The sequence below is a fragment of the Misgurnus anguillicaudatus genome, chromosome 5, assembly GCF_027580225.2.
Source record: "Misgurnus anguillicaudatus chromosome 5, ASM2758022v2, whole genome shotgun sequence".
NCBI lineage: Eukaryota > Metazoa > Chordata > Actinopteri > Cypriniformes > Cobitidae > Misgurnus > Misgurnus anguillicaudatus.
Window position 1 is genome coordinate 8790014 of NC_073341.2, and position 24737 is coordinate 8814750.

The window sequence follows — 24737 nt, forward strand, 5'->3', positions numbered from 1 at the left end:
CACACACACACACACACACACACACACACACACACACACGGCTTTGACAATAGAGGGCGCCTGAGCACAGCAGGACTTCCAGCAGCAATGCAGCCTATTTCATATCACACACGCACCAAATAAATTAAAGCATTAAGAACCAAAACACAAATTCACAATGAAAATACCCAGTCAGGGTATAAAATACCAAAAACTGTGCCTCATAATACAAATTATATACATTTGTAAAACATATATCATATGATACAGCAACAAAGTGATATAATAAACAGAATGGAGAATTATTTTCAACTGGTAAAAAAAAGCAATGAACGAGTCCAAACTGAACAAGTACAATTTCAGCGTCTCATTTACACTCTACTCTTTTCTTTGTTTATAAGAGTATTGCCTCCTAATGTAAAGTAAACTGTTGGGGTTTGTGGGAGGAGGCTGTCTACCCCACCTCACCTTCCCAGTTGCCTTGCAGTACCTTATAATAATACACAATGTAATCGTAGCCTCCTGCAATTGTTTCGAACACAGTCACTTCGTTTTTCTTCTTTTAATATGAGCGAGGAAACAGGGTTTTTAAAACAATATGCAGCTCTGGAGGACAGGAGACCTGAGGGAGGTCCCAGTGCCTTTCACCACATCTCGGTAGCAACACAAACAGAACTTTCCTCCCCATGGGACCACAGGAAGTTGAGAGAGAATGGCCCTGAGTGCTGTGAATACAAAGATTCTTCAGGACATGTCAGCCTGTTGGGCCCTGACCTCTGATCAGTTACCGCAGACTTCAAAATATGTACTAGACAGAACTTTTAAATACTACTCATAAACTAGCAATACGCGCTTTAAAGTGAAAAATGACACTCGGCATAAGATAGGTAAGGCATGTACTGCTCTGTTTGGATTTGTTTATATATTTTTATGAAATGCTACCAATAAATGCCTTTTCACTTACACGGGAAATTTACTTGAGTTCATTCAATAAGTGTAAAATGCAACGCATTTATTATCTAATTCATTAATTAAATCCTGTATAAAATACAAAAAAAAAGAAATAATGAAAATTACCAAAATAATAAAATAATTATTTTGAATAATGAAAAATACCTTAATTTATTTATTACTCATTTTTTCATTTATCACTATACATAATCATGCAGATGAGCCTTCTAAACAGAAATGTAGCAACATCCATGATATTAGTAGGCAGCACTATTTAAAAAGCTGTTCTTTAGTTTGATACCTCCATTAAAGCGCTCCAGTCTGGAATAGGACATAGTAGACAGCCCATTCAGGATATAACCCCCATATCCTGATTGCTCAAATAAAGTGCCCTCTGCTTCCCAACAAGGAAATAACAGCTGAGTTTGTCTTTAAAATATCCTGACTAAAAAAACATGGAATAGTTACTTCTCACAACCGAGTTTCCTTAATAAAATCTTTAAAGAAAATGTGTCCCTAATATTTTCATTATATACTATCTGTTTGTAAAAAAATAAGGAATATGAGGCAATGCTAAATAAAAAAGCATACCTGGACATTAAGCCACTTCATTCACAAACTATAATCAAAATATAACATTTCTCATATCTTTTTTCCTAATTACTGTATTTCATATGAAACATACAACACTTTAAAATTCAAAAGTATTCATAAATACCTTTAATTCTGCATTATCAAACTGACCTTTCAGTTTCATGCAGAGTTGATGGTGTGGGATAATCTCAGAATCTGTCCGAATTTTTTTTTTTTTTACGTTACAGTACATTTTGAATAGATTTGCTGATGTGTTTCCTGTACAACAACGCAACTTGCTGTTTTAATTGCCTTTCGTGATGTTTATGAGATTGTCTCATTCAATTTCGATCTGTGTGGCTGAAAGGAAAATGTGATTTATTTTCCGGTAAGAGAAATGTTTTGATTTTTATGGTACATTGTAGGATCGAGACAGCCCTTAAAATGGCTGCCCTTAAAATGTTCATCTGGCAGAGATTCACATTGGTAAAAACATAAAGTTGCTGTGATGACTGGTTGTGGTGTAATAACTTCTGTTTAGACCAGAAGTCAAATTTCCTTAGACGTTTTACTTTTTTTTTTTCAATTGTTAACAAGCATTGTTCAATACTAAAGCCGCATTTTAAAACTCTTCACACAGTGAAACAGAAGTCAGTGCAAACCAAACTGTGAATCATTTTTCATTGCTTTTCAGACAAAATGCATTCAGTGACCACCCTTTTTTTTTAATTCATGATCTCTTTTCTCATTTATACTCCACAACCTGCAAAACACTACATATTTTCTAAATGCTAACACACTGCATTTAAAATAGTTCAAAACACATTTAAACAGAATGATGGCAAATTCCATACATTTCTGAAGTAAATTAACATATAGACAATTGTAGCAGAAAATGCAATTGGACAACAAAATGTAACTGGACATAGAGCGATCGTGGGTATCCCAACTTAGCCAAAGAGGAGCTATCGTACACTAATATCACAATGTGTGCACAGTCCAATGTTGCATCCAAGATGCGTTGCCAGAGAAGACATCAGATGTGATGTTGATGAGAACTTGTGGCCAAATGCAAAAGAAAGGGAGGACAAAAACCCGCACAATAAATTACAATGAATGAACTACTACACATATGGTTACTGTAATGTGATGATTTTTAATTGCAGTCCTGGAATGTCAAGTTTTTCCCCCTCTTTTTTCACCTATTAACTGTAATTTCAATTAAGTATTATGATTTAGTTAATTTAATAAAGTAAAAAGTTGTTTCAGTATTGAACAATGCTTGTTAGTAATTAGTAAAAGACTTCCAATTCCAATTTTTCTGAATTGCTAAACCACTAAACCCTGTCGCTTCTCTTTTTGCAAAACTTTAAACACAAACTTCTCACTAAAACACATTTTACACTGCAATGCGTGTTTTGCAGTTACCATTACGCAGTAAACACAACAACTCAAATTTTTTTCTTATGGTATTGTTTACCAATTATATGCATTGGAAGCCAGTGCAATTGGGAATAAAATACAAATGCTGCATATACAGACATTAAAACTTACTATTACTGTACATGCAGTACTTACAGTATTCACTATATTCACTGAACTGAACTTGTGATTACAGTAATAGAGGTTGTTCAACTGTATTTGCCAAGTGTGTTGTTATATACAGTAATCATGTATTTTTCTGTAACCAGATTACCTGAATGCTGTGTTTTCCATTTTATAATGTAGTGTCTATGCTCTGGTGTATATACTGGCTGGTTGTGTGTTATCATCTGAAAGCATTGTTTGATTTTGCCAGTAGAATCAGAAGTTAATGTAGTTTGAAGATTTGATTTTGTCAAGACTTTGAGAAAGTGGCCAATAGTTTCAAAAAATTGTTTTAGCAATTGTAAAAAACTGTATTTCTTATCCACCGATCCACATATATTATTAGCATTTTATGAATTACATATATGTGATGGAAGAACAAGCGCGGCAGATTTCCATATTCAAATAAGCTTTTGGGTCATCAGAGGTGAAATGAGAGCAGCATTAATTCAGACAGCACCTCAAACAACAGTACTGTATGTTAAAATGTGTGGTGTGTTTATTTTATGTAACAATTCAAACATAATCATAATAAATGTTTACAGTTCATAAACACAAGTAACTGTTAACTTATCCATAGTATGCATACATTTACAGTGCCTCTGTCTTATATGCACTGTAGATGGCAATGCAATTGTTAAGAATTAATTTATATGATTTATCCCAGGAAACAAGTAAAGCATTATGCCTTTCCTAACTGTAATTAAACAATAAAAAATACTTTTTCAATACATTCAGTAAAACAACTAAAGCCACCTTTGCAATGAAAATATGTTGGCAGCAGAGTAACACTTTTATAGGTGACAAGCTTGATGCATCATTATGGAAACTTTTAACATGAACATTATAACGTTTGTGTTAAAATCGTACTCCAGGGAATCAGTTAGACAATACAAACACAGATGTTGAATAGTTAATACAGCTCTGGATTAAGACTGGCTAAACTGAACATTAAGGAGGCATAATGTGTTTCTCTATTTGGTATCGTCATGGACCGTTTTAAAGATGTAGTTGATCGTACTCGAGAGGTTAGCGACCACCGATCTAACTGTTTGGTGTGCACCTGCTGCTGGTTATGTTTAAATAAAAGTGATGGTAGTACAAAGTTTTTTCTTTGGCGAACCTGGGGCATAAGGCAATGTAAGGGTCAAAGACACATTTGCTTTAACCAGCACTGTACATTTGCCTTCAAATTTGAACTCATCAACCTTGTCTGGCCCATCACCAGACCTGGTCCCTCAAAATCTTCCCCTCCTATACATATAATGTGGACCTAAGGTTTTTGCTTGTAAATAAGAAAGTAACTCATTTTTAGCACAATAACATAAATATATGTCTTCGAAGACTAATATGAAGGTAGAATATTTGTGACGATTAAAATATACTAAATAATTGAATTAAAAAAGGTGTAAGCAAAAAAGTACAAGAGCAAAAAAAGTCATCAATATCTTTAAAAGTGGATGATATGGCTGAATAGAACAATGACGTTGACACCGCAACCTAACAGCTCTGCCTCTAAATACAGGTGCAGAGCAAGTTCGTGATGCACTTTCCGAATGTTTGTTGGAACTAACTATGGTTTCAAAAAACATGGAATCATTAAGCATGCTGGTAACAACTTGCGACATATTTGGCTAACAATACTTTTGGGAAACACACCCTAGATCAGCAGACGCTCTTTTGTCTTGACAAGTGGCCTCTTAGTGTGAGCGCTGGCAGATTCATGGGTTCCCTGCATGCTCAGAATTGGACTGCTTCTAAATAATCACATAATATACTAGAAAGCAGAGAGAGAGAGAGAGAGAGAGAGAGAGAGAGAGAGAGAGAGAGAGAGAGAGAGAGAGAGAGAGAGAGAGAAAGAGAGAGAGAGAGACCTAAAGTCCTTTTGTATCTTTGTATTTACAGCCCAGTCACACGAAATTATGTACCTATAGTCACAAAATTTTTTTATTCTTTTTCGCGATACTGTAACGATTTTCCGTGTTTTTTCGTGATCGTATCACAAATTTTATGTTTATGTGTCATTGTCACGTATTGGTTACTCAACAGTTTTGTCCTATTTTCTTACCATTTTCGCTTCGGTTTAAGGTTAGATTTACATAAAATTACATCCTTAACCAAACCCAACTCTAACCCTAACGCCAGGCGACAATGGTTTAAAATCAGAAAATATAAAAAAATAAATCAGAAAAAATAGTATAAACCAATACTTCAAGTGACATCCTAATGCAAACACCAAATCTAACCCTAATCCGAAACGAAAATGGTTTGAAAACAGGAAAAAGCAGTTAAGTAACCAATCTGTGAGAATGCCACATAAACAGAAATTCATGATACAATCACGAAAAAGAATAAAAAAAATATGTGACTATAGGTACATAATTTTGTAAGACTGGGTAGGTATTTAATAGGGGTCTGATGAATGTTTTATTTTTATGACCTCTTTGTGTGGATATCAAATGAGATCATCATTCATCTTTTGTCTTAATCACCCAATATTGCGTTAAGTGCTGAATTATTAGCTGAAACACTGACGTACGATGTCAGTATGTACCAAACAGCAGGACTTCCGGTATTCAAATAGCTTAATTTCACACATAAACAGGCACATGAATGTTAAAAGATGGGTTAAAATAATTCACTTCTCACTTTTAAACCCAAATGATAATTATCTAAAATATTTCCATGCAACAAGCAGAGATTTGTGGCAGGAAGATATAAGTGAATAATATATTAAATGTTCTTCACACAAAAATGTTGACTTAAAATATAGAGCATGAGTCATACTGGCTCCCAAAAATATTTACTTGCATTTCACATGAAATAACATTTAAGTTTGAAATGGCACGAGGGTGAGTAAATAATGAATTTTCACCCGTCCAAGACACACATATACAAACACTCCCAAACAAGCATACATTCACACCCTGAGGTCATAGGGGTGAGTACACTCTTATGGTTCGCCACTGGGCCTCAGAGCGGTGCTGTGTACTTTATGGGGTATGAAAGTCAGCCCCAGGCTAGATCTGATGTCCGAGAGCGGGACACTTTGATAAATAGCCAGTTTATTGTGCTGTCAAGCCACGCGTGTCTGTTAAGAGATTGCAGTGGCCGGGACAGCCCAGCTGATTGCTGAACCTGTGGCCTTGCTGATGATCAATCAACCTGATTGGCTATGGCAAATATGCTTACCAATAGGGAAGAGAAAAATAAATTACAGCACTACGCAGGGGTCTAGAAAGAGGGGTCAGGGTCAAAAAATGAAAAAGAAATGAATGAGAAAGGTCAGATTATGCAGACAGAGAAAGGCAAATATGATATTTTGGATAGACTGTGCATCTGCATGTGTTTGATTCAGAGGTCATCTTTAAAAAAATACAATGTCCAGCCCAGTGCATGTCTTGCTCTGGCACAATTGACATGATGCGTGCAAAATCAAATTGTCTTTTAATAGCCATTTTCTCTTTATATAAGGGTGCGGGAGACAACTCAAAGAGGCTAATTTTTTATAACTAACCATACTGTCTAAGGCACAAGCATCATTTCCACGCTAAATATCATGACATTCACAAGGACGTAATATGCATCATAAAATCATGTTCATACTAAATGAAACAGCCTGCAGATTTAAAATAATATCTCAGAGAAAAAGAAACATTAAAACAACTTATGAAAGCGAGCCGCTTCCCACAGCCCCCACCCACTCTCTGTCTCTCTCTCTCTCTCTCTCTCTCTCTCTCTCTGAAGTTGAGAGCAAAGATATATAATTTCTCCAAACACAAGAGATGGAATCAAAGTCCATTTCTCCATTCTCTCTCCCGTCTCCGCCGTCAATCATCTCACAGTGAGCGACGCATGGAAGTGGCGGGCCGAGGAAACCATGCGGTGCATCCCTGGAGTTTTATATATTCCGAGAAAAGATGCAGGCGCCGCACGGCCCTCATTAACAACGATCCACCCCGACCTCTCAGGCAGGTGCTACTGTAATTAACTATTGTTTGACTATCAAAAAGTCGGCCGCTGATTAAATGCACTATAAATGCAGAGGAGCACTTTCTTGGCCGTCGTAATTTCAGAGGCAGCGCGCGCACGCTGGGACCCTTTCAGCTCGGCCACTGCCTCCGGCGTGAGCTAAGAGCCTGTTGCCAGCGGTAATCAAAACTCGCAGGTACAGAAAAGCTTCCCGCGCGACGACTCAAGCGGCGCGCCTTCCATTACGAATGTGTTACTTTATGAAATGCGCTGAAAAACGCACCTTCTCGAGGCAATTGAATGGCATCTCTTTAGTGATTAGAGCCGCAGTAATAGGCACCCCTGCTATTAGGGCTCAAAGTCAATTTTATCACTAATTCATTTACGTTGCAGTTCGGAAAATACTTGAAGCAAATCGCCTGCTAAGAAGTCATGTTTGTCGAGCTGCTACTGTCATGGGCGATAATGAAATTTATAAGCTGCTTTACCAAAAATTATTTTGATCAAATATTCAAATTTACCAACTGATTATTTTTTTTACAGTGAGGCACTTTACTAATGTAAGCATGCATCTTTAAAAAACAGAATAAATATGTTTTAATTTCAGGTTTTAAAAAAATACTTCTTTGCACATATACACACAAAAAAAATGATTAAAAATGAGTACTGCACACCAGTGTTGTTTTTGGCAGCCCTTTTAGTTTTAGTTTTAGTCTTTTGGACGAAAATGTTTTTAGTTTTAGTCACATTTTAGTCACTTGTAAAATTTATAGTTTAGTCGACGAAAACGCAAAAAGGTTTTAGTCAAGTTTTAGTCGACAAAAACGCAAGAAGGTTTTAGTCAAGTTTAAGTCAATTTTAGTAAAAAAATTATTTTTTAACCAATGAATTTAGGTTAAAAAGTGTGGTGTATTTAATACAATTAAAATGTGCATTAAGGTTGTCCCTGAGGGCTTGCCGTTGTTTTAGTCGGTGTGCCTTCTGCGCATGTCATAACAAAAAGTTATGAAGAAAAAAGTTGAGCCTAATATACCCTCATGTTGAGTTTGTGTGTTACGCTGAGACCTCGCTTATAAAGTTGAGAAACGCGTGCCTTGCCTTATTTAAATACACCAAAAAAGTATTGGAAATGGGCTAAGGTTTGACAAGCAGATACATGTAAAACCTTAAGCTTACCATGAAATGTGTCACAAGCCGATTGTCGAGTAAAATTGAATGTATATGATATGTTAACAGTGTGACTTGTTAGTTACCTTTAAAAAATATTAACGTGATGAGCATTCAGGTGCCGCTTGAGGTTGGTGGTATTTTTCCCACCTAGTTTGTGGCCACATTTACCGTCGTCTCCCAATATGCATTCCGTTTTTATGTCTGATGGATTATACTGAAAGTATGTCCATAAATCATCTAGTCGTTTCCGTTTATTGGCGTCACCGTTACGGTCCTTCGAACTCGCCACCGCCGCAGGTGGGTTGTTGTTGTTGTTTTAAATCTGGTGCGCGTGCGCGGCATGGCGGCAGCTGGGTGGTGGGCGTGAGCGTGAGTGAGACTGTGTTGATCCAAAACAAGGATAGAAAGCGGCAGCATTGCTGATACTTTTTAGCTAAAAACAGACAGATTTCACGCAAAATAGGCAGAAATGACATGCATTATGAACGTCAGACTTATAATTATTTTCGTACCGTCTCGTCTCTTCAACAAAACTCGAAAGCGTCTCGTCATGTTTTGGTCACCTTAGAGACATTTTTAGATAGTCATCGTCGCGTTAGCGTCATTAAAAATAGGTCCGGCAACGAAATCATTTCGTTATCGTCATCGTTGACAAAAACAACACTGCTGCATACAGACTTTACAACACTGTAAAAAGTAATACCTAAATCTAGCTTATCAAATGCAGCCACTTGCCTCAATTTTTATGTTTTAAGTTGAGTCAACTTGATTACTTAATACAAACGCAACAAAATTAGTTGAGTTAACTAATACTTCTAGTATTACTGAGTTTAATTTACTTTTCTTGGTACAGGTAACTTTTTTATGTTTTTTTTGTTGTTTCCATAAACATTGATTTAGACTTTATCTTTCTGTGAGATGAGGGCACGAATTGTTTATTCAATCAACGCGCCCACCCAGTTTAGTTTTGGGCATCTGTAAAGCGCGACATACGTTAGTATGCAGTCTATGCCCAAGCACTAGTCTTCTGAACAATGGTAACTACAAAACTCATAGATGACACAAAAACTCTTCTAAATCTCGAAGATAAATGAACAAAAAAATACAAAAAAGTCTTTCTTTTAGTTAAAAACACATAAAATAGCGTTTAAATTTAAATGTCCAAATGCAGTCCCATGCAAAGCATGCTGGGAACTACGAGTCTACTGCCTAGTTAGCTATGTTTACTAAAAACATTCATGTAGGTACAAAACAAAATTATTGTTAATTTCCTTTTTACAAATTTAAGTGGATTATACATGATAAAATGAAGCTGAATTTACTCAATAAAGTGTTCATTTAGAATTACTCAAATTATTCATCTTTTAATGTTATTTTAACTCAAATTTTGATTAAAAAAACAAGAATTAAATTTTTAAAATACAGTTTACTCGTTTTATCTTTGTTAAATCTTCTAAGATTTAACACTTTTTACAGTGAATAAAGCTATACGACCATTTTGATTAAAATAAATGACAGGGTGCTTTGTATTGGGAATTACCGCATCAGTATTCTTTTTTGGTTAATGTTCTGCATCGCATCATGTAATGACACATTTTATAAGATAACGCCTCATTTAAGAGGACATTTGCATTTTTCCCACTCGCTGTTGTTCTGTGAAGTGAAGTCTTTCGACATTGAGACTATATAAGTCTTTTGAGAACATAGATAATAGATTAAGGAGACCAGAACATACTATATCAGTGCACATGTTTTGAGTCTGCAAACCTTTGTAGTCTTTATACCCTTTTCATCATAGCTGAATAAACTGTGAACAGGCTATTTCACAGACCGAAAGGATTATTTGGGGATGAGCTGAAAGGAATGAGCTTGCAGTATTGTGCAGGACAGCAGCGAGCATCTCTTTCTCCCTCGACCCCCTGCTTCAGCTAATCATTGTTTCTCAATCAGATAATTCCAGTGTCAACCCCTCCTTTCAATGAGCAGTCGGTAATTAACACGACACTCTCTCCCTTCATTTTAATGGCTTAATTAGGAGTGACAGCCTAACAACCTTGTTTACTCAATTGCTTTTCCTCTTTAATTATCCTAATGACTGGAGTGACTGAAGGATATTCAGACCGTCCTGTTCCTCCTCATTCGCTTATTTAATGAAGCCTGCTGTTTGCGATACTAACTGATCTGTGTTTGTGGTGCTAAAGGCCTTTCTCACCCCGAGTCACAAAATTGTCACCGCAGTCATTATGTCATGATGATCATTATGTCCTAATTATGAAATGGGGAGCAACCGCTGATTTGCATAAATCAACGCTTCAGTCCTAAAGGCTAACTAATACAACTGGGCTTTAAATTTATCATATACAAACTGTTCTCTGTGAAAACAGTAACAACATGATTTTTGGATAAAATCTGTTTTTTAATGGGAACAGACTGTCAGCTTCCGTTAAGCATCTGTCAGACTATATATATATATATATATATACATTTTGCTTCTGAAGACCACTCCCTTTCATGCTCACACGTTATTTGGAGTATCCCAGTAAGACTGTCCTGAGGTGCCCGCCCCGTTCTTCATGTATAATTAATAATAAAACTCCAAAGCATAAGCACTTGATGGATGGATGGAAAATGGATGTTCCAGGCACCTATTGTTTCAGGGACTCAGGATTAGGTGGAGTTATTTAACAGTTCATTTGAGAGGGTAAGGTCCGTGTATGTGTACCGGCTTTGTGGTGCCAGGCGGGACCAGAAATCTCTCAGTGGGGTAATGCTCCATAATAAAGATTAAACCTTCAAAGCCCAAATCCCAAGCGTGGAGAAGGGACGAATCCCTGTTTTATTAACATATTTGTGAATTGAAATATATATATACAATATATACAATTGGTCCCCACAACGTGATAATTACCAGGTACACACACACACACACACACACACACACACACACACACACACACACACACACACACACACACACACAGTAATCAGTAACGTAGCAATGCATTAATCGTATTTTTTAGACAGACACCATATAACACAGACATTTTGGCTCACTCGAGGACAATCTCTCCCATGTGTGTTACAGATGGAGTCACATCTGGATTTCTCTAGAACAACACTTAACTTTAAGAGGGATTTATCTGCTCATGTGTGCGGTCCTACAAAACAGACACATCAAACTGTTCTTTTAGTATAAAACGGAAATGTAAAATAAAAAAAAAACATAAAATTGCAATATATATATATATATATATATATATATATATATATATATATATATATATATATATATATATATATATATATATATAAACAGGGTGCGATTTGTAAAAAAAACAGAGGGGGGGATGTTTTCATAGGCGTCGATTTCGGCAGCGGTGGGTACCCACCATATTTCGTCATGAGTCATTTTGTACCCACCATTAGTTTTAACTTTTTTGACTGTTTTCAGTGGTTATGAAGAGCAATATATGAGAAATTTGGTAATCATTGTCCGACCTAACAAAAATCCATTATAATATTATGATTATTTTTTATATATTTCTAATTAAAATATTTCTAATATTCAGAAATGCGCTCTCCGCTCACGAGCTCTGATCGGAACAAACCCGAACCTCACTGTCTGCTGAACTTGCGCAGAAACATAAAAATATAACCAGCTTTTCAAAATTTTAAAACTAAACATTTATACTATTTTAGCACAAATTATGAGCTTATTGACGATTTTTTATCATTCTTGACATAATGCGTCTCTGTCCACAGCACATTTCAAAACATTTTAATTCATAAAAATAAATCATGAGAACATGAACTCATCACTGCATTTGCAGGAATTGTAAAATCTTTTTTCTTATTAACTCATGAAGCAGCCTAACACAATATTTTTACTCTAATAGCTTATCTTTCCCCACACATATGAACTTTGATCATGCACAACGAAAAAACACGCAAGAATTAAATCTTGAATGGCAAAACTATATGGCACAACATAGTGTCATCTTAAACATAAATATGAACAATGTATTGATTGCAAAGTTAAACCATTACAGTAGAAACAGTTTTAATGCTGCTTTTAAAGTAATAACATTAACTTTACACCGCGATGCTGAGCTACAGTGAAATGATAGAAAAGTCAGATGCATTATGTGTTAGTCACTTAGCCTCATTTGCGCAAACTGGACGCGCCCGCGCCTTGCTAAACGACTCATCGGCATTTCTCATGTGTAACTTCGGCCATTCTCAGTGGTGTGACTGGGACACTAACTCTGCTTGTCATCATAAACAGATAATCAGATTGTTATGTTTATTCCCGCTTTATTAATATGCGTCTGAATATGCTGCATTTCATCGTTTCGACACACAGCTCCATAACCATCTCGCAAGTGTTGATAGGTGAGGTGTAACCAATCAGATAGCGCCGTGGGCGGGACATTGATCAAGTCTTCAGAGTGGTGAATACAGAGAGGCTGCGTGGCAGCTGTATCAGAGCCAGCCAAAGTAGCGCATTTTAAAACAAAATTGACTTTAATCAAACCACGGATCCGTGATAAGTTTTGTGATCCGTCTCGCCACTAGTGTAGTAGCACTGATCACTTTGAGGGGGGGATAAATTTATCCCCATCGGGGATAAAAATAATTAAGCAGAGTCAGGGATACATTGACCAGAAAGGGGGAAATCCCACGCATCCCCCCCGGCAAATCGCACCCTGCATATATATATATATATATATATATATATATATATATATATATATATATATATATATATATATATATATATATATATATATATATATATATATATATATATATATATATATATATATATATACACTGTAAAAATACTTTGCTGCCTTACAATTTTTTTGGTAAATCAACTCTTATAAAATATAGTTGAGAAAAGTCAACTTAATTTTATAAGTTTTAACAACTCACCTGTAGTTATAACAACTCATCTCTAGTCAAGATAAATAATAGTAAGTTGAAATGACTTGTAAATCCGAGTTGATTCAACAAAAAATGTTAAGGCAGCAAAGTATTTTTTACAGTGTAGGAAAAAATTGATTACTTACTATGACGCATTTATTTATTATGCATTAATAAGGCAATCTTACTACATTGTGTGGGTATAATATCTTATAAAAATCCTTCTATGTTATGTTGTCTGATAAATAATCACAACAATTGTTACAATTCATAATCATTACACATATATATTTATGAGTCATCATTCACAGTATTCAATGTGTATTCAATGTGTTGTATGTATTTACAAACAACAGAGCATTGCTATACAAAATATTTTCTATTAATTCAACAATTTTTTCTATATTCATAATTTTCGTCCACATTAAAAAAAAGAACTTTCACGCTTCCCAATTTTACTTAATTATTTCATGTTGTAATACTTTAAAACATCTATTTAACAATGTGAACTTAATTTAATCTATTTCATTCACAAAAAGTGTGTCTTGTCAGCTTTACTTAAAAATGATTTGTCCAGCCAACATAACAGTGTTGCATAAAAGTAACAGATTAATAAAACCAATACAGACTTGCATCTCATTGGCTGAGTGTATTATGGGTAATTGTTGTTCTGGCACCCTCGTGCAGTAGTGTAGCACCATTAGATAGGTACGTGAGTAACAAGTGTTCAAATGGGTCAATGAACTTGTTCTGATTTTAGAACAAAACAAACAAACAAACAAACAAACAAACAAAAACAAACAAACAAATGGTTTGGAATGTTACATTGCATTTCAAATATGTTGGTGATATGTTTGATAAACTGTAAAAAAAGAAAGAAGTGGATTTAAATTCAAATTAAAGGGGTTGGAGTTTATAAAATGGCATTATTAAATTTTTTGTCATCATTAATTAGATTTTTAATGTAAAGTTAACTCAATTTTTATGTGTTGACTCTACTAAGGTTTGTTAAATTTACTTAAACTTCTTTTGTAAAATGAACTAAATTATTATTTGTTGAGATTACTTAAACAAATTGTGTGGAACCTGTTGACATAAAATTTTTAATTAAACCCAACATTTCATTTTTTTTTTTTGAGTGCATATTTCACTCATACTGTATACGTTCTGTCATCATATGTCATGTAGAATAAAACTTAAAAAACCACTTCCAAATATTAGTGGTGCTCTTTCATCCTAATAACCTTATGGATGATTTCTTTGCAAATATGGATAGAAAGCTTTATTTCGCAAACAAAAGACTTCTCAAAGCGCATAGAGTCCAGCCTCTGCAGTGCATTCTCAGGTCAGCAATCCTGAATGTTAACGTTGTAGTTTTTATCACATGATCTCCAAAACAAACAAGGGATTTGGCTCTTCTGTGGCATGGGATGAGATGACAGGCACCACAATAGGATGAGAAACGAGCTGTTTGTGAACTCCAGTTCAGTTTGCTTTTAAAAGGTGTTTTGCAAGACAGTGGAGTGCCGAGCGTGTTAGCAACAACAGAATTTGAAGAGATAAGAGTGATCCAAAGACACCATTTATCAACTAATACTGACACTGCAAAGAAATGAGGTCAGATAAGTAGAATGAGTACAGATTACAGAATTGTATTAAATGTGTTCAAAGAGCTGAGGAGAAAAAAAAGGAGTGGAAAATATTAAAAATTAAATATTCGCTTTTCTAAGGTTTACAATACAAACCAATTATACACGGAATATATTAAACCAACTTAGTACTATGAATTAAACTGAACCAACATGTGCACGCACAGGGCATGAATGCTTGTCCATGACAGGATCTAAAATCCGTGCCGTTTTCTGCGGATATCTGTGGGTGTGGATTCTGTGCGGGCCTATTTATTAGGAGACAATGCTAAAACATGAGTTATTTACCTTTGTAGAAAATGACAACCACTTCATTGTATCTTTGTTTGAAGCATCTTTCAGCTTCTAAAATGTTTAAAAAATGATATGTATACTGCTTATTTAGCAGCCTTCTATTTTGTCCTTCTCGTCTCTCCCACTTGAATTCCAGCACGACGAAGTTGTGCCGTCACAGACCAGCTTCTGTGTACAATGGATCATTCCATCTTCAATCACTAATCTTTCTCTCTCGCTGTCTTTCTAGTCCTATGAATGCTGGGAAGATAATGACAGCATTCTGTTCTGGAAAGGACAATTCCCACAGATGTGGCAGAAAGAGACATTTGTTTCTGTTCTTGTTAAAGAGGAGCGATAGTATGACAGGGAATGCCTTTGGGAATAAGAGGCCGGATAAAAAATGTCTTGTATCCGCCCTCACAAACAACCTTTACAGATATCAGTGGTTTAATATATGCGTATGCAAGCAGTGTGCTTTGAAAAGCTGAGAACAAGGTTTTTTTTATACTCTGATACACATAACCTCACACAACGTGTATAGTGTAATACTCAAAACTTAACAACTTTAAAGAATATTTACTAATTAAGCTCTATAGTTTTCATTAGTTACTACTAGGGCTGTAACGATGAATCGTGTGTCCCATTAAAAATGCCTGTCTGAAATCGATTCTGAATCGCAAGGCTGCGATTCTTTGTTTCATGCACAGCTTGTGCGTGTACTACGGCATTTTGGTCAGTAGTAAGTCCTTATCAATCTAAAATCATTATGAGTCGGAGTCGGTTATAACGTGCATTTAAACACTCGTTAAACAAAATTATTCAAAATATTCTTTATCATCATGAATACCTGAAACAATTTGAAGAACGGCAATATAAATTCTTAGACATTTGTGTTTGTAATGCTACTTCTTCTGTGGCACAAATGGAGTTTCTGCACGAGAGCGCCCTCTGGCTTTTGGATGTGCTGGGATTTCACCATAATTCATTAAAATTCATTCATTGAGAAAACGTGCATTTGCACGGTTACACACCTAGTTACTGCTTCAATTAATTCTTTCTTTTAGAAATGTGTGATATACAAGCTTAAAGATTGGTTAAGATGGTTCATGTAAAAAGGAACATGATCTCATAGCAAGTCGTGTTACAGTCACGAAAAATCAGATTAATTTATTTGTGTCCATGCACAAAATTCAACTTTTTTCATGCCTTGAGCACAAATGTCACTCAGCATAAATTTCTATAAACGAAGAGTTTCGTTGCAAAACAAGATAACCAGCGTTTTTTTAATTGTTCAGAAATCTAGTTTTTTTGTTGTGCATTCCAATTAATTTCAATGCAACTGCAGTTGGTTTGTTTTGATTTAAACCTTCATAACTTAAAAAATACAGCTAAGTAGCACCATAAAACAAAATAATAACATGATAACATAATAATAAACATGTTTTGACAAAAATGTTAAAAAATGGATTTATCTCGTTTTGCAACGAAACTCTTCAAATAGTTTTTCATGTCCATGGCACGACTTTCTTTTTTGTGTCATTTTATGTATTGTTTTCTCTTTTTTCTCCTATTTTTAAATCATTGTCGCTTGGGTTTGGGGTTAGATTTGAGGTTTGGGTTTGGATGTACTTTTATGTATTGTTTTCTCTTTTTTTTCCTATTTTTTTCTCTTTTTTCCTATTTGTAAAAAATTGTCGCTTGGGCTTAGGGTTAGATTTGGGGTTTGGGTTAGGATGTACTTTTATGTATTGGTTTCTACATTTTTTCTTTCACTTTTAAAACTATTCTCGCCTGGAGTTGGGGTTAGTTAAGGGGAACTGAACGCCTCGTAGGCTGTCTCAGGCACAGGTACACTTTAAAACATTATGTTTAGGATAAAAGGAGGAAAAAGAAGATGTACAACCAGATATAAAATCAAACCATGCTCATAATAAAAAGTCTCCATAACACTCAGCTCTAATAAAAACAACAAACACGATACAGGAGGAGTAAAAGAAAAAAACAAAGTCCGAAAATTAAGGGGGCGTTCTTTTATTTAACCGTCGTACATTGGGTTTTGAAAAAAGAGTTAAAAAAATTATTAAAATTTTTCATAAAAATGTAAAATAAAGAAGGGGTATAATTAATCTTATTTGGTTTCAGTAACATAAGACTTTGGGGTTGGGTTTAGGGAATAAATGGGTTATGTTAGGGTTCCAGAAGTTGGGGTTGGTCTTGGGGTTGGGATAGGATGTCAAAAAATGTAACAGAAAGTGATTCAAACCCCAACCAACCCCAAGCGATGGTAAGAAAATACGAAAAAACTATGAGAAAGCAATACATTAAATGAAACGAAAAGAAAGTCGCGCCACGGACATGAAAAACTATTTATAGAAATTTGTGAGAGTGACACGAAAAAGACATTTATGGTCAAGGCACGAAAAAAACTGAATTTCGTGCCATGGACACGAATAAATTAATTACATTTTTCGTGACTATAACACGAATTTCTGTGAGATCAGTCTGGTAAAAAGCCCCCCCATATATGTATCCCGCAAACATTATTGTGTATACAGTACTGTCTTTAACATACAAATGACAGAGCTTGATTTCTTGAGTTTTTCAAACTTGAACAGAGTCAGGCTGTTAGTGAGGTGGTCGGCCTGAGTAATAGGAGAGCTTGATGATGTCATCCAAAAAGGAAAAAAATGTTTGAGAGGTGGAGGACATTTTTATAAAAGATTACGAAGATAAACCTTTTTTTTACCACTAGAAGAACATATCCAGTCCAGAATACTCTCTTAGAAAGGATGTGTTAATTTTTTACACATTATGTGTAATTTTAACACATTATGTGTCATTTTGTGTTGATTTTGTGTTGAAGTATAACACATGTTGTGTTAAAGTAACACACAATGTGTTATTTCAATACTAACACAGAGATGGGTGGATTCCAGGACAACGCATTTAGTGTGTTGTCCCAGAATCAACACTAATGTGTTGTTTTTAACACATTCGTTTTAAGAGTGTAAGGCCAATTTTTATGTTACTTAACATACAGTATAATACTGTATAAATTTTACTTCAAATACACACACGCACACACTCGTACACACACAGACAGAAATATGCATAAACGCTTGTCAGTCAAGGGTCATTAAAATGTAACTGAGCCGGGGGCCCAGAAAAGGGATATTATCATTAAGTATTCTCTAGTCAATCTGCAAATATTATTTCTACACAGACCGTCTACTATCATTGTGACAGAAAAAGCTAAACATCTTCAATCGCCCCATCTTTTAAGACACCACTTGTGTATTTCTGCTTTAATTGAACATGCATGTTTAAGCATGGAAACACTTTTGTTACAAAAAAACGTTTTTTTTTTTCTCTCAAAGCAAGATACGTGTTTGTGTGTGAAAGTGTATTGGGTGGTCAGGACCCAGACCCTGATTCATTCTTTAGTCCGAACTACTGCCCCTCGGGCTGCCTGGCCTGGCGTATAATTGCACTGCACTACAGATAGTTACCAGCCTTACTTGTCTCCCTCTCCTCCTCTCCTCTTTCCCCTGTTTATTCTTCCTGATTTCTGGCTTCTTTAGGTCATCATTCATCGTTGGGGCCTCTAAGCCCCTAAGGACCCAACCAGGAGGCCCCTGTTACTATGCTTCCATAACCAGAGGCCATTTCTGATGGAGTCGCATAATACAGGGGAACAAGAGGGCATGAAAACGCAGCACAAAGCAGGGGGAGGATGGCGGTGATTATTATCCAGACGATCATTTCAAACAAATTATCATGATAATCAATCAGTCGTCACATTTGAAGCAACACGCCTAAGGGTTGCACAGTGCTCCATGTGACCTGTGATGTATTTTGGGGCATAATCAAATGCCCTAAATTTGCAGTTGGTTTGAGATTATATTTTTCACAAGAGCAGATTTTTTTCGGATTGGTAAAGCTAACATGAGCAGGGTTATTCCCCTTTAGCTAGACAGACATGATGATGACGTCAAGGCCAGTAACTCGGCATTAACTTTTCTATGTACTGTACAAAACAATCAAACCCATACACAAGGTGGCTCATCAAATCCGCATTTTGAATCTGACATCAAATCCGTTTTTGTTCTTAAAATAATTATCATTATTGGTCATCATTTCTATACTGGTGCATTCCTGACAAAAGGACAACAGTTTTTTTTTTTAAGATTTGAAGGTACATTAGTAGTTTTAGGAAATAAGTCTTTCATGAATAGAGGGTACAAAGGGTATATATAAAGATAGACACTGGTCATTTGTATAGTTTATGAACAGTCTCAGTAGGGGTTACAAAGCGCCCATGGATGTCTGAGAGCTTGTCAAAAGAGCTATTAATCTCTTTCCCATTAAAACATCAGCTGCCTATTTTAGCTACATTTACAAAGCCAACTGTTTTAATATTCAACCAGACACACGGGCACGTTGCTGTAGGGTATCTATTTTAAATACAATTACAACACATTGATTTTCTATAATGAATCTATGTCTCTTTGTACTATCATTGTAAACTCAATGTTGTCTAACGCACACGTGGACACTTTCTATGGTAGACACTTTTGATTACATCTGAAAGAGATCAGTTCAAGCATCAGAAATGTCTGTTTGTAAAGGTGGGATTTAGACAGATTATGTGGCATCTTTGTATCTGAGCGTGTTTTTGGAAGGAGAAATAAACCATTGGATCTTTTCAACATCTCAAACGTTTCTCCTAGACATAAATTATGTTACTTTAAGATCAAATGAAGACTTCTGCCTGAGTCCCCTGCTTCCCACACTTAAACGTTTCAAAAGAGATCTCAATAACAAGATTTTTCTCTTCAGCTAAAGACACTACCACTCTCATATTTGTCCGTCTGAAGTTATATAAAATATATATTAAATAAATTAGATGAATCTCTGCTAAATCAGCCATTGGTATCATTATCTTTAAAGGGGTGGTTCAATGGTATTTCATGCATTCTGACAGTTATAGAGTTGTTTTCTCATGTTAAATGTAGGCAAAGTGTCAAAAAAGCAGTTGTACAGAGTATTTCTGTGCCGAATGCACTTCGCCAGGGTTCGTACAAGTTTCGGAAAGTTTTTTTCCATTACGGGTCCAGCTGACATTTCAGGGGTTTCTATACGTATTACTTCTTTTTATGGGCAATTCCCCCGGAAAACTCCGCCCACCCGTCAATCAGCGGGAGACGCTAGAACTTACAAACATCACATCACGCGACAGCTTTGTTTAATTTCAAAACTCAACAATGGCATGAAAGAAGAAGAAGTGTGTTTTTGGATGTAAGGAGAAAGTCAGCCTTATGGAAACAATGGATATAGTTTATTATTCGGGGTAGCAGCTGAGTTTTGCGTGTGTGTTTGATGCACTGGATTTCATTGAAAAGTCCCAACCGGGTCATGAGTTGCATGCGGTAAGTAAGACTTTTGGCTTATGTTGGAAATAGGCATGTGCATATTATATAAATGACACAAACATGTAGTGAATCATAAGTTAAACAGTGTTGTATAGTGTTGCATGACTTGTACTCGCTCCACCCGCAGTAGTAACTCCTCCTTCTTCATTTTTTCATACGTTATCGGATTCGATAAAGCTAATCTTTCTTTTATAAATCTGATTCAACTAAACACTCTTCAGAGATATAAAGGATGTCATACTACTCTATAGGTACTCCAGATTAACATCAGAAATGCAGAAACAGCGTGTGTTAAGTGAGATTTAAGGAATTGCTGTCAGAAGCATAGCGTTGTGTGCAGCACATCAACATCGAGGCACATCAGCACCTGTTTAAATCCCAGCTAAAGGTACTTTCCTGCCACTGTTCCCTTCCTGACCCTCATCCTACGGTCATGTCCCTTAAATGTAAAAAAGCCCAAAATCATAAAAAGCAAGACAATAAAGAGTTTCTCATTTTGGACTTTTCTCTCAGATATTTCTCATGTCTCAGTTGTGTCTACTCTTATTTCTCCTAAACAATTTTAGGAGAAACATCAGAATCTCACATAAGCCTCACAAGCTTAGAAAGAGCAATACAATTTCCCTATAATGGAATCTTGTAATGTAAACCCACACTAACACAGGAAGAACATGCAAACTCGAACCAGTGACCTTCTTGCTATGATGCAACAGTGCTTCCCACTGAGACATTGTAGCACACCAAAAAAAAAAAAAGTTTCATACATACAATACAGGCAGTGATACAGGCCAAGCACCAAAAGTGTTACAGCTCAATGGAGAGCCGAAAGAACATACAAGAGAAGCATGAAGCATGGCAGATATGTTTGGAAAATTGCAGCACATGATTCAGAGGTTATAGAAGAAAACATGAAAATTCTTTATTTCCATACTGAAAAGGTGTGGAAATACAAATTCAAACAAACCTTTATAAAGTCACACCACACAAGATAAAACTATTGATGATAAGGCACATGCACCTTATCACGGTATGCCATGGAGAATACATTTGATTATTTGTTGGGGAGATCTTTCAAACAGATAATAAGCAGAAAAAATAAAACATTTACTATATAGTGCAACACTTTATATTGATAGTCCACTTAAGCCATACTATAAGAAACTACATGTTAACTAACTCTCATTCATTTGCAACTTATTCTACTAACCCTAACCCCTTCCCGAAACCTTCTCGAAACAGTCTACTAATAGTTTAATGACAAGTTAGTTGTGCATACTTTACAGAGAATGAGTGGCTGTGCAACTTTAGGGTGCAAAAGCAAACTTTCCACCCTTACATTTTCTGAAGGTCTTTGGAGAGAGGAGGGGGAATAATAATAATAATAATAGTGGTCAGGGTTTTGTGTGACATCGACCTGTGATAGCAGACCTGAACGTAAAACATGTTTGACACATGTGTAAAAAGTAAAAGTGACATAAAATAGTACCTTTTTAATACAGCTGTCTTCAGATGACGCTTCGTGATCATTCAGCATTTGCTGTGAATAAAAAATATAAGCAGTGAATGATTAGCAATGATTATTAATTATTACTAACAAATATAACATCATTTATGTGGCTTGACATCAGCACTTTATTATACAATCAACAAAATAACTTAGGAAAGAGTTTGGGTGACAGAGTAACAGATTAATATACAGCCGAGGAGAAAATTAAGAAACCGTATATAAAGTTATTTTCAGTTAATTGTTTATTAAATAGTACAGTTTAATGTAAAATGTAAAAAGTAAAATGTTGCTCTGTTTTTTCAGATCTTGAATGCGGCAAAGAAAACTATTATTGTGGTGTTTAAAAATAAATAAAATGTATTTAAAGAATAGTTCAGAAATATTTTATGGAATAACCCTGATTTGTAATCACATTTTTATGTGTCTTCTCAGTCTTATACATTGTTGTTTGGTGACTTTATGTCACCCCTGAGGATTGTTATTGTTGAAATTCAACAGAAACTGAAATTAAATGGTAACAATACATGTAAAAATAATATTAAAGACAAAACTGGAGTGGACTCCTATTTTTTTCTGGTCCTGTACAATGAGTTGGCAACATAACAACACTGTTTAGAATGTAAAATAAACATGACAAACTTTGGGACATTATACATTTAGGGCGCACTCACATTATCCAAACCAAACAAATCATGCCCCAGCGCGATTGTCACCCCTCCCTACTCCCCCAGATGCACGCACTCACACTGTACTTTTTATCGATCCGAGTCCGGGCGCGCTTTCGTCATTAAGATGCCATTGTTTTGAAAAAAGCAGGAAGTAAAGTTCTCTCTTAACACTGGAACCCACCGTAATGATAGGTCTGTGTTTTTTTATTCGGAGTCGTTTAGTGCGCGATTACAGACAGCCTTCTCACATGTCATCATATTGCTTAGTTGATCTGTCACGTGTGCAGCTCGGACATTCACGTAACCCCGCTGCGCGCATCAAAAGGTTTTTACGGCGGCAGATGAAGGTGAGTGGTCGCGCAACTGACGTCTTCACCTTTTGAATCGCGCTCAGGCGCCATTGCGCTCACACCACAGCCTTAGTCAGTAATGTCCCATGTCACTGTAAAAATAACTTAAAATAATTAAGCAACTTGTTACAAGTGGATTTCTGATCTTACTCAAATAAGGAAATAAATCTATATGAATCATAAAAAAAGTTTTTTTTAACTTATACAGTGAGGTAGAGTGACCGTATCAGATATTAAAACCCTAGTACTTTAATATTTATTATACCACGGGTCTGTTAAATGCTGTATTCTGATTGGTTGAGAAATGTTCCACGGGTATGCATTATTTATTGATAACTGCACACCTAACTTGTCAAATGTCTTAAAATAACCACCAGAGCAATGTTTGGGATAACTGTGGTATAAGCTGAATAATTGACTCCGGTCTTTTGAATTATCTGAAAATAATACACACAAGGTGTAACGCCACTCCGCTTCGCGTTATGCCGCATTACCACCTTGGGTGTGAATTATTTTCTGATAATTCAATAGCCCGTCGTCAATTATTCCTTACATAATAAACTGATTAATGGGTTTATTACAGTAGATGGTATTTTAATAATATTTTTTTACAGTAGATGGTACTTTAATAATAATTTTACAAAAGATGGTACTTTAATAATAAGTTTACAGTAGATGGTACTTTTAATAATAATGTTTAACTTTTTTAATATTTCTTTGGCTTTGCAATAATTTGTGCTGCGGTTAGAGACATTAAAGTAAAAACACTTTTTTTCTAAACAAATGTAAAACACACAACTGAACCTCTAACAGCCTTCTTGAATTATTTGCTTACATAAGTTTGTCAGGGTGTGTTGTATAAATGAAACTGTAATTATTGTGTCACGCTGATGGTTTTCAAAAGCATCCAAAAACAGAAACATTATGGTGGGACATTATAATAAATATATATGAACAAGCCATGCTTGATGAACACAAGTGTGTGTTGTTATTAATGATATTAGCCCAATCTTCATTAACAGTCACCATCAAGGCTTGTTTCATTTAAACGTCAATCCTGTTCACACTGACACGAAATAAAACAACATTACTTCAAGATCTGATTTTCCTGCACAGCTGTCTTAATAGACACAGGACAGATAAAGAAAACACTGCTTCTTTTTAAAGGTTACATTTTCCTGCACTTTTACCGACAGCGTGTTAGTTCGAGCCTCAGTCACGCTGTTAACAACGTCTTCTTGTCGCAAGTTAATTGGGTTTCTCTCTAAATGCAATTAAGAAGCTCCGTAAACTTTGGCTAGCCAATGAAGTCATTTGTCTCTCGGCTGGATGTTGGGGGTACGGAGTAATGCAAGCACATTTTAAGGGGTTTGCAGTGGAAAATTTTAGAGCTCAATGCCAAAAATAATTCCCCACATGTCTGGATAATGAGGCAATACAGCAGTTCAGCCAATGGATGGCAAAAGCCGCAAGTTTCCAAAAAGAACCAGCAATGAGCAAGCTCAAGGCCTTTTGAACCACGTGAGTGACAACCAGTTGGCTCACACAACCACACCATGAAAGCCACAAAGTGAACGTTTTTCTCCACATTATTGAGCATTTTTGTTTTGGTGAGCCCGGAGTGTTTAGATATGTAAACGCTTGATTGATCTTGATTAATGTGGAGGCTGCCGTCACTCAGTCTGTGGTGGATGAAA

General features: G+C 35.7%; 1 protein-coding gene across 1 annotated transcript in view; it reads right to left on the reverse strand.

The window, feature by feature from the left end:
• prdm16 (PR domain containing 16) overlaps positions 1 to 24737 on the reverse strand; it is a 251254-nt gene that overhangs the window by 99741 nt on the left and 126776 nt on the right. The window contains exon 3 of the mRNA XM_073867477.1: positions 22002 to 22052. Within this exon, the coding sequence (XP_073723578.1) occupies positions 22002 to 22052 (51 nt within the window). The remainder of the gene's footprint in view (positions 1 to 22001; positions 22053 to 24737) is intronic.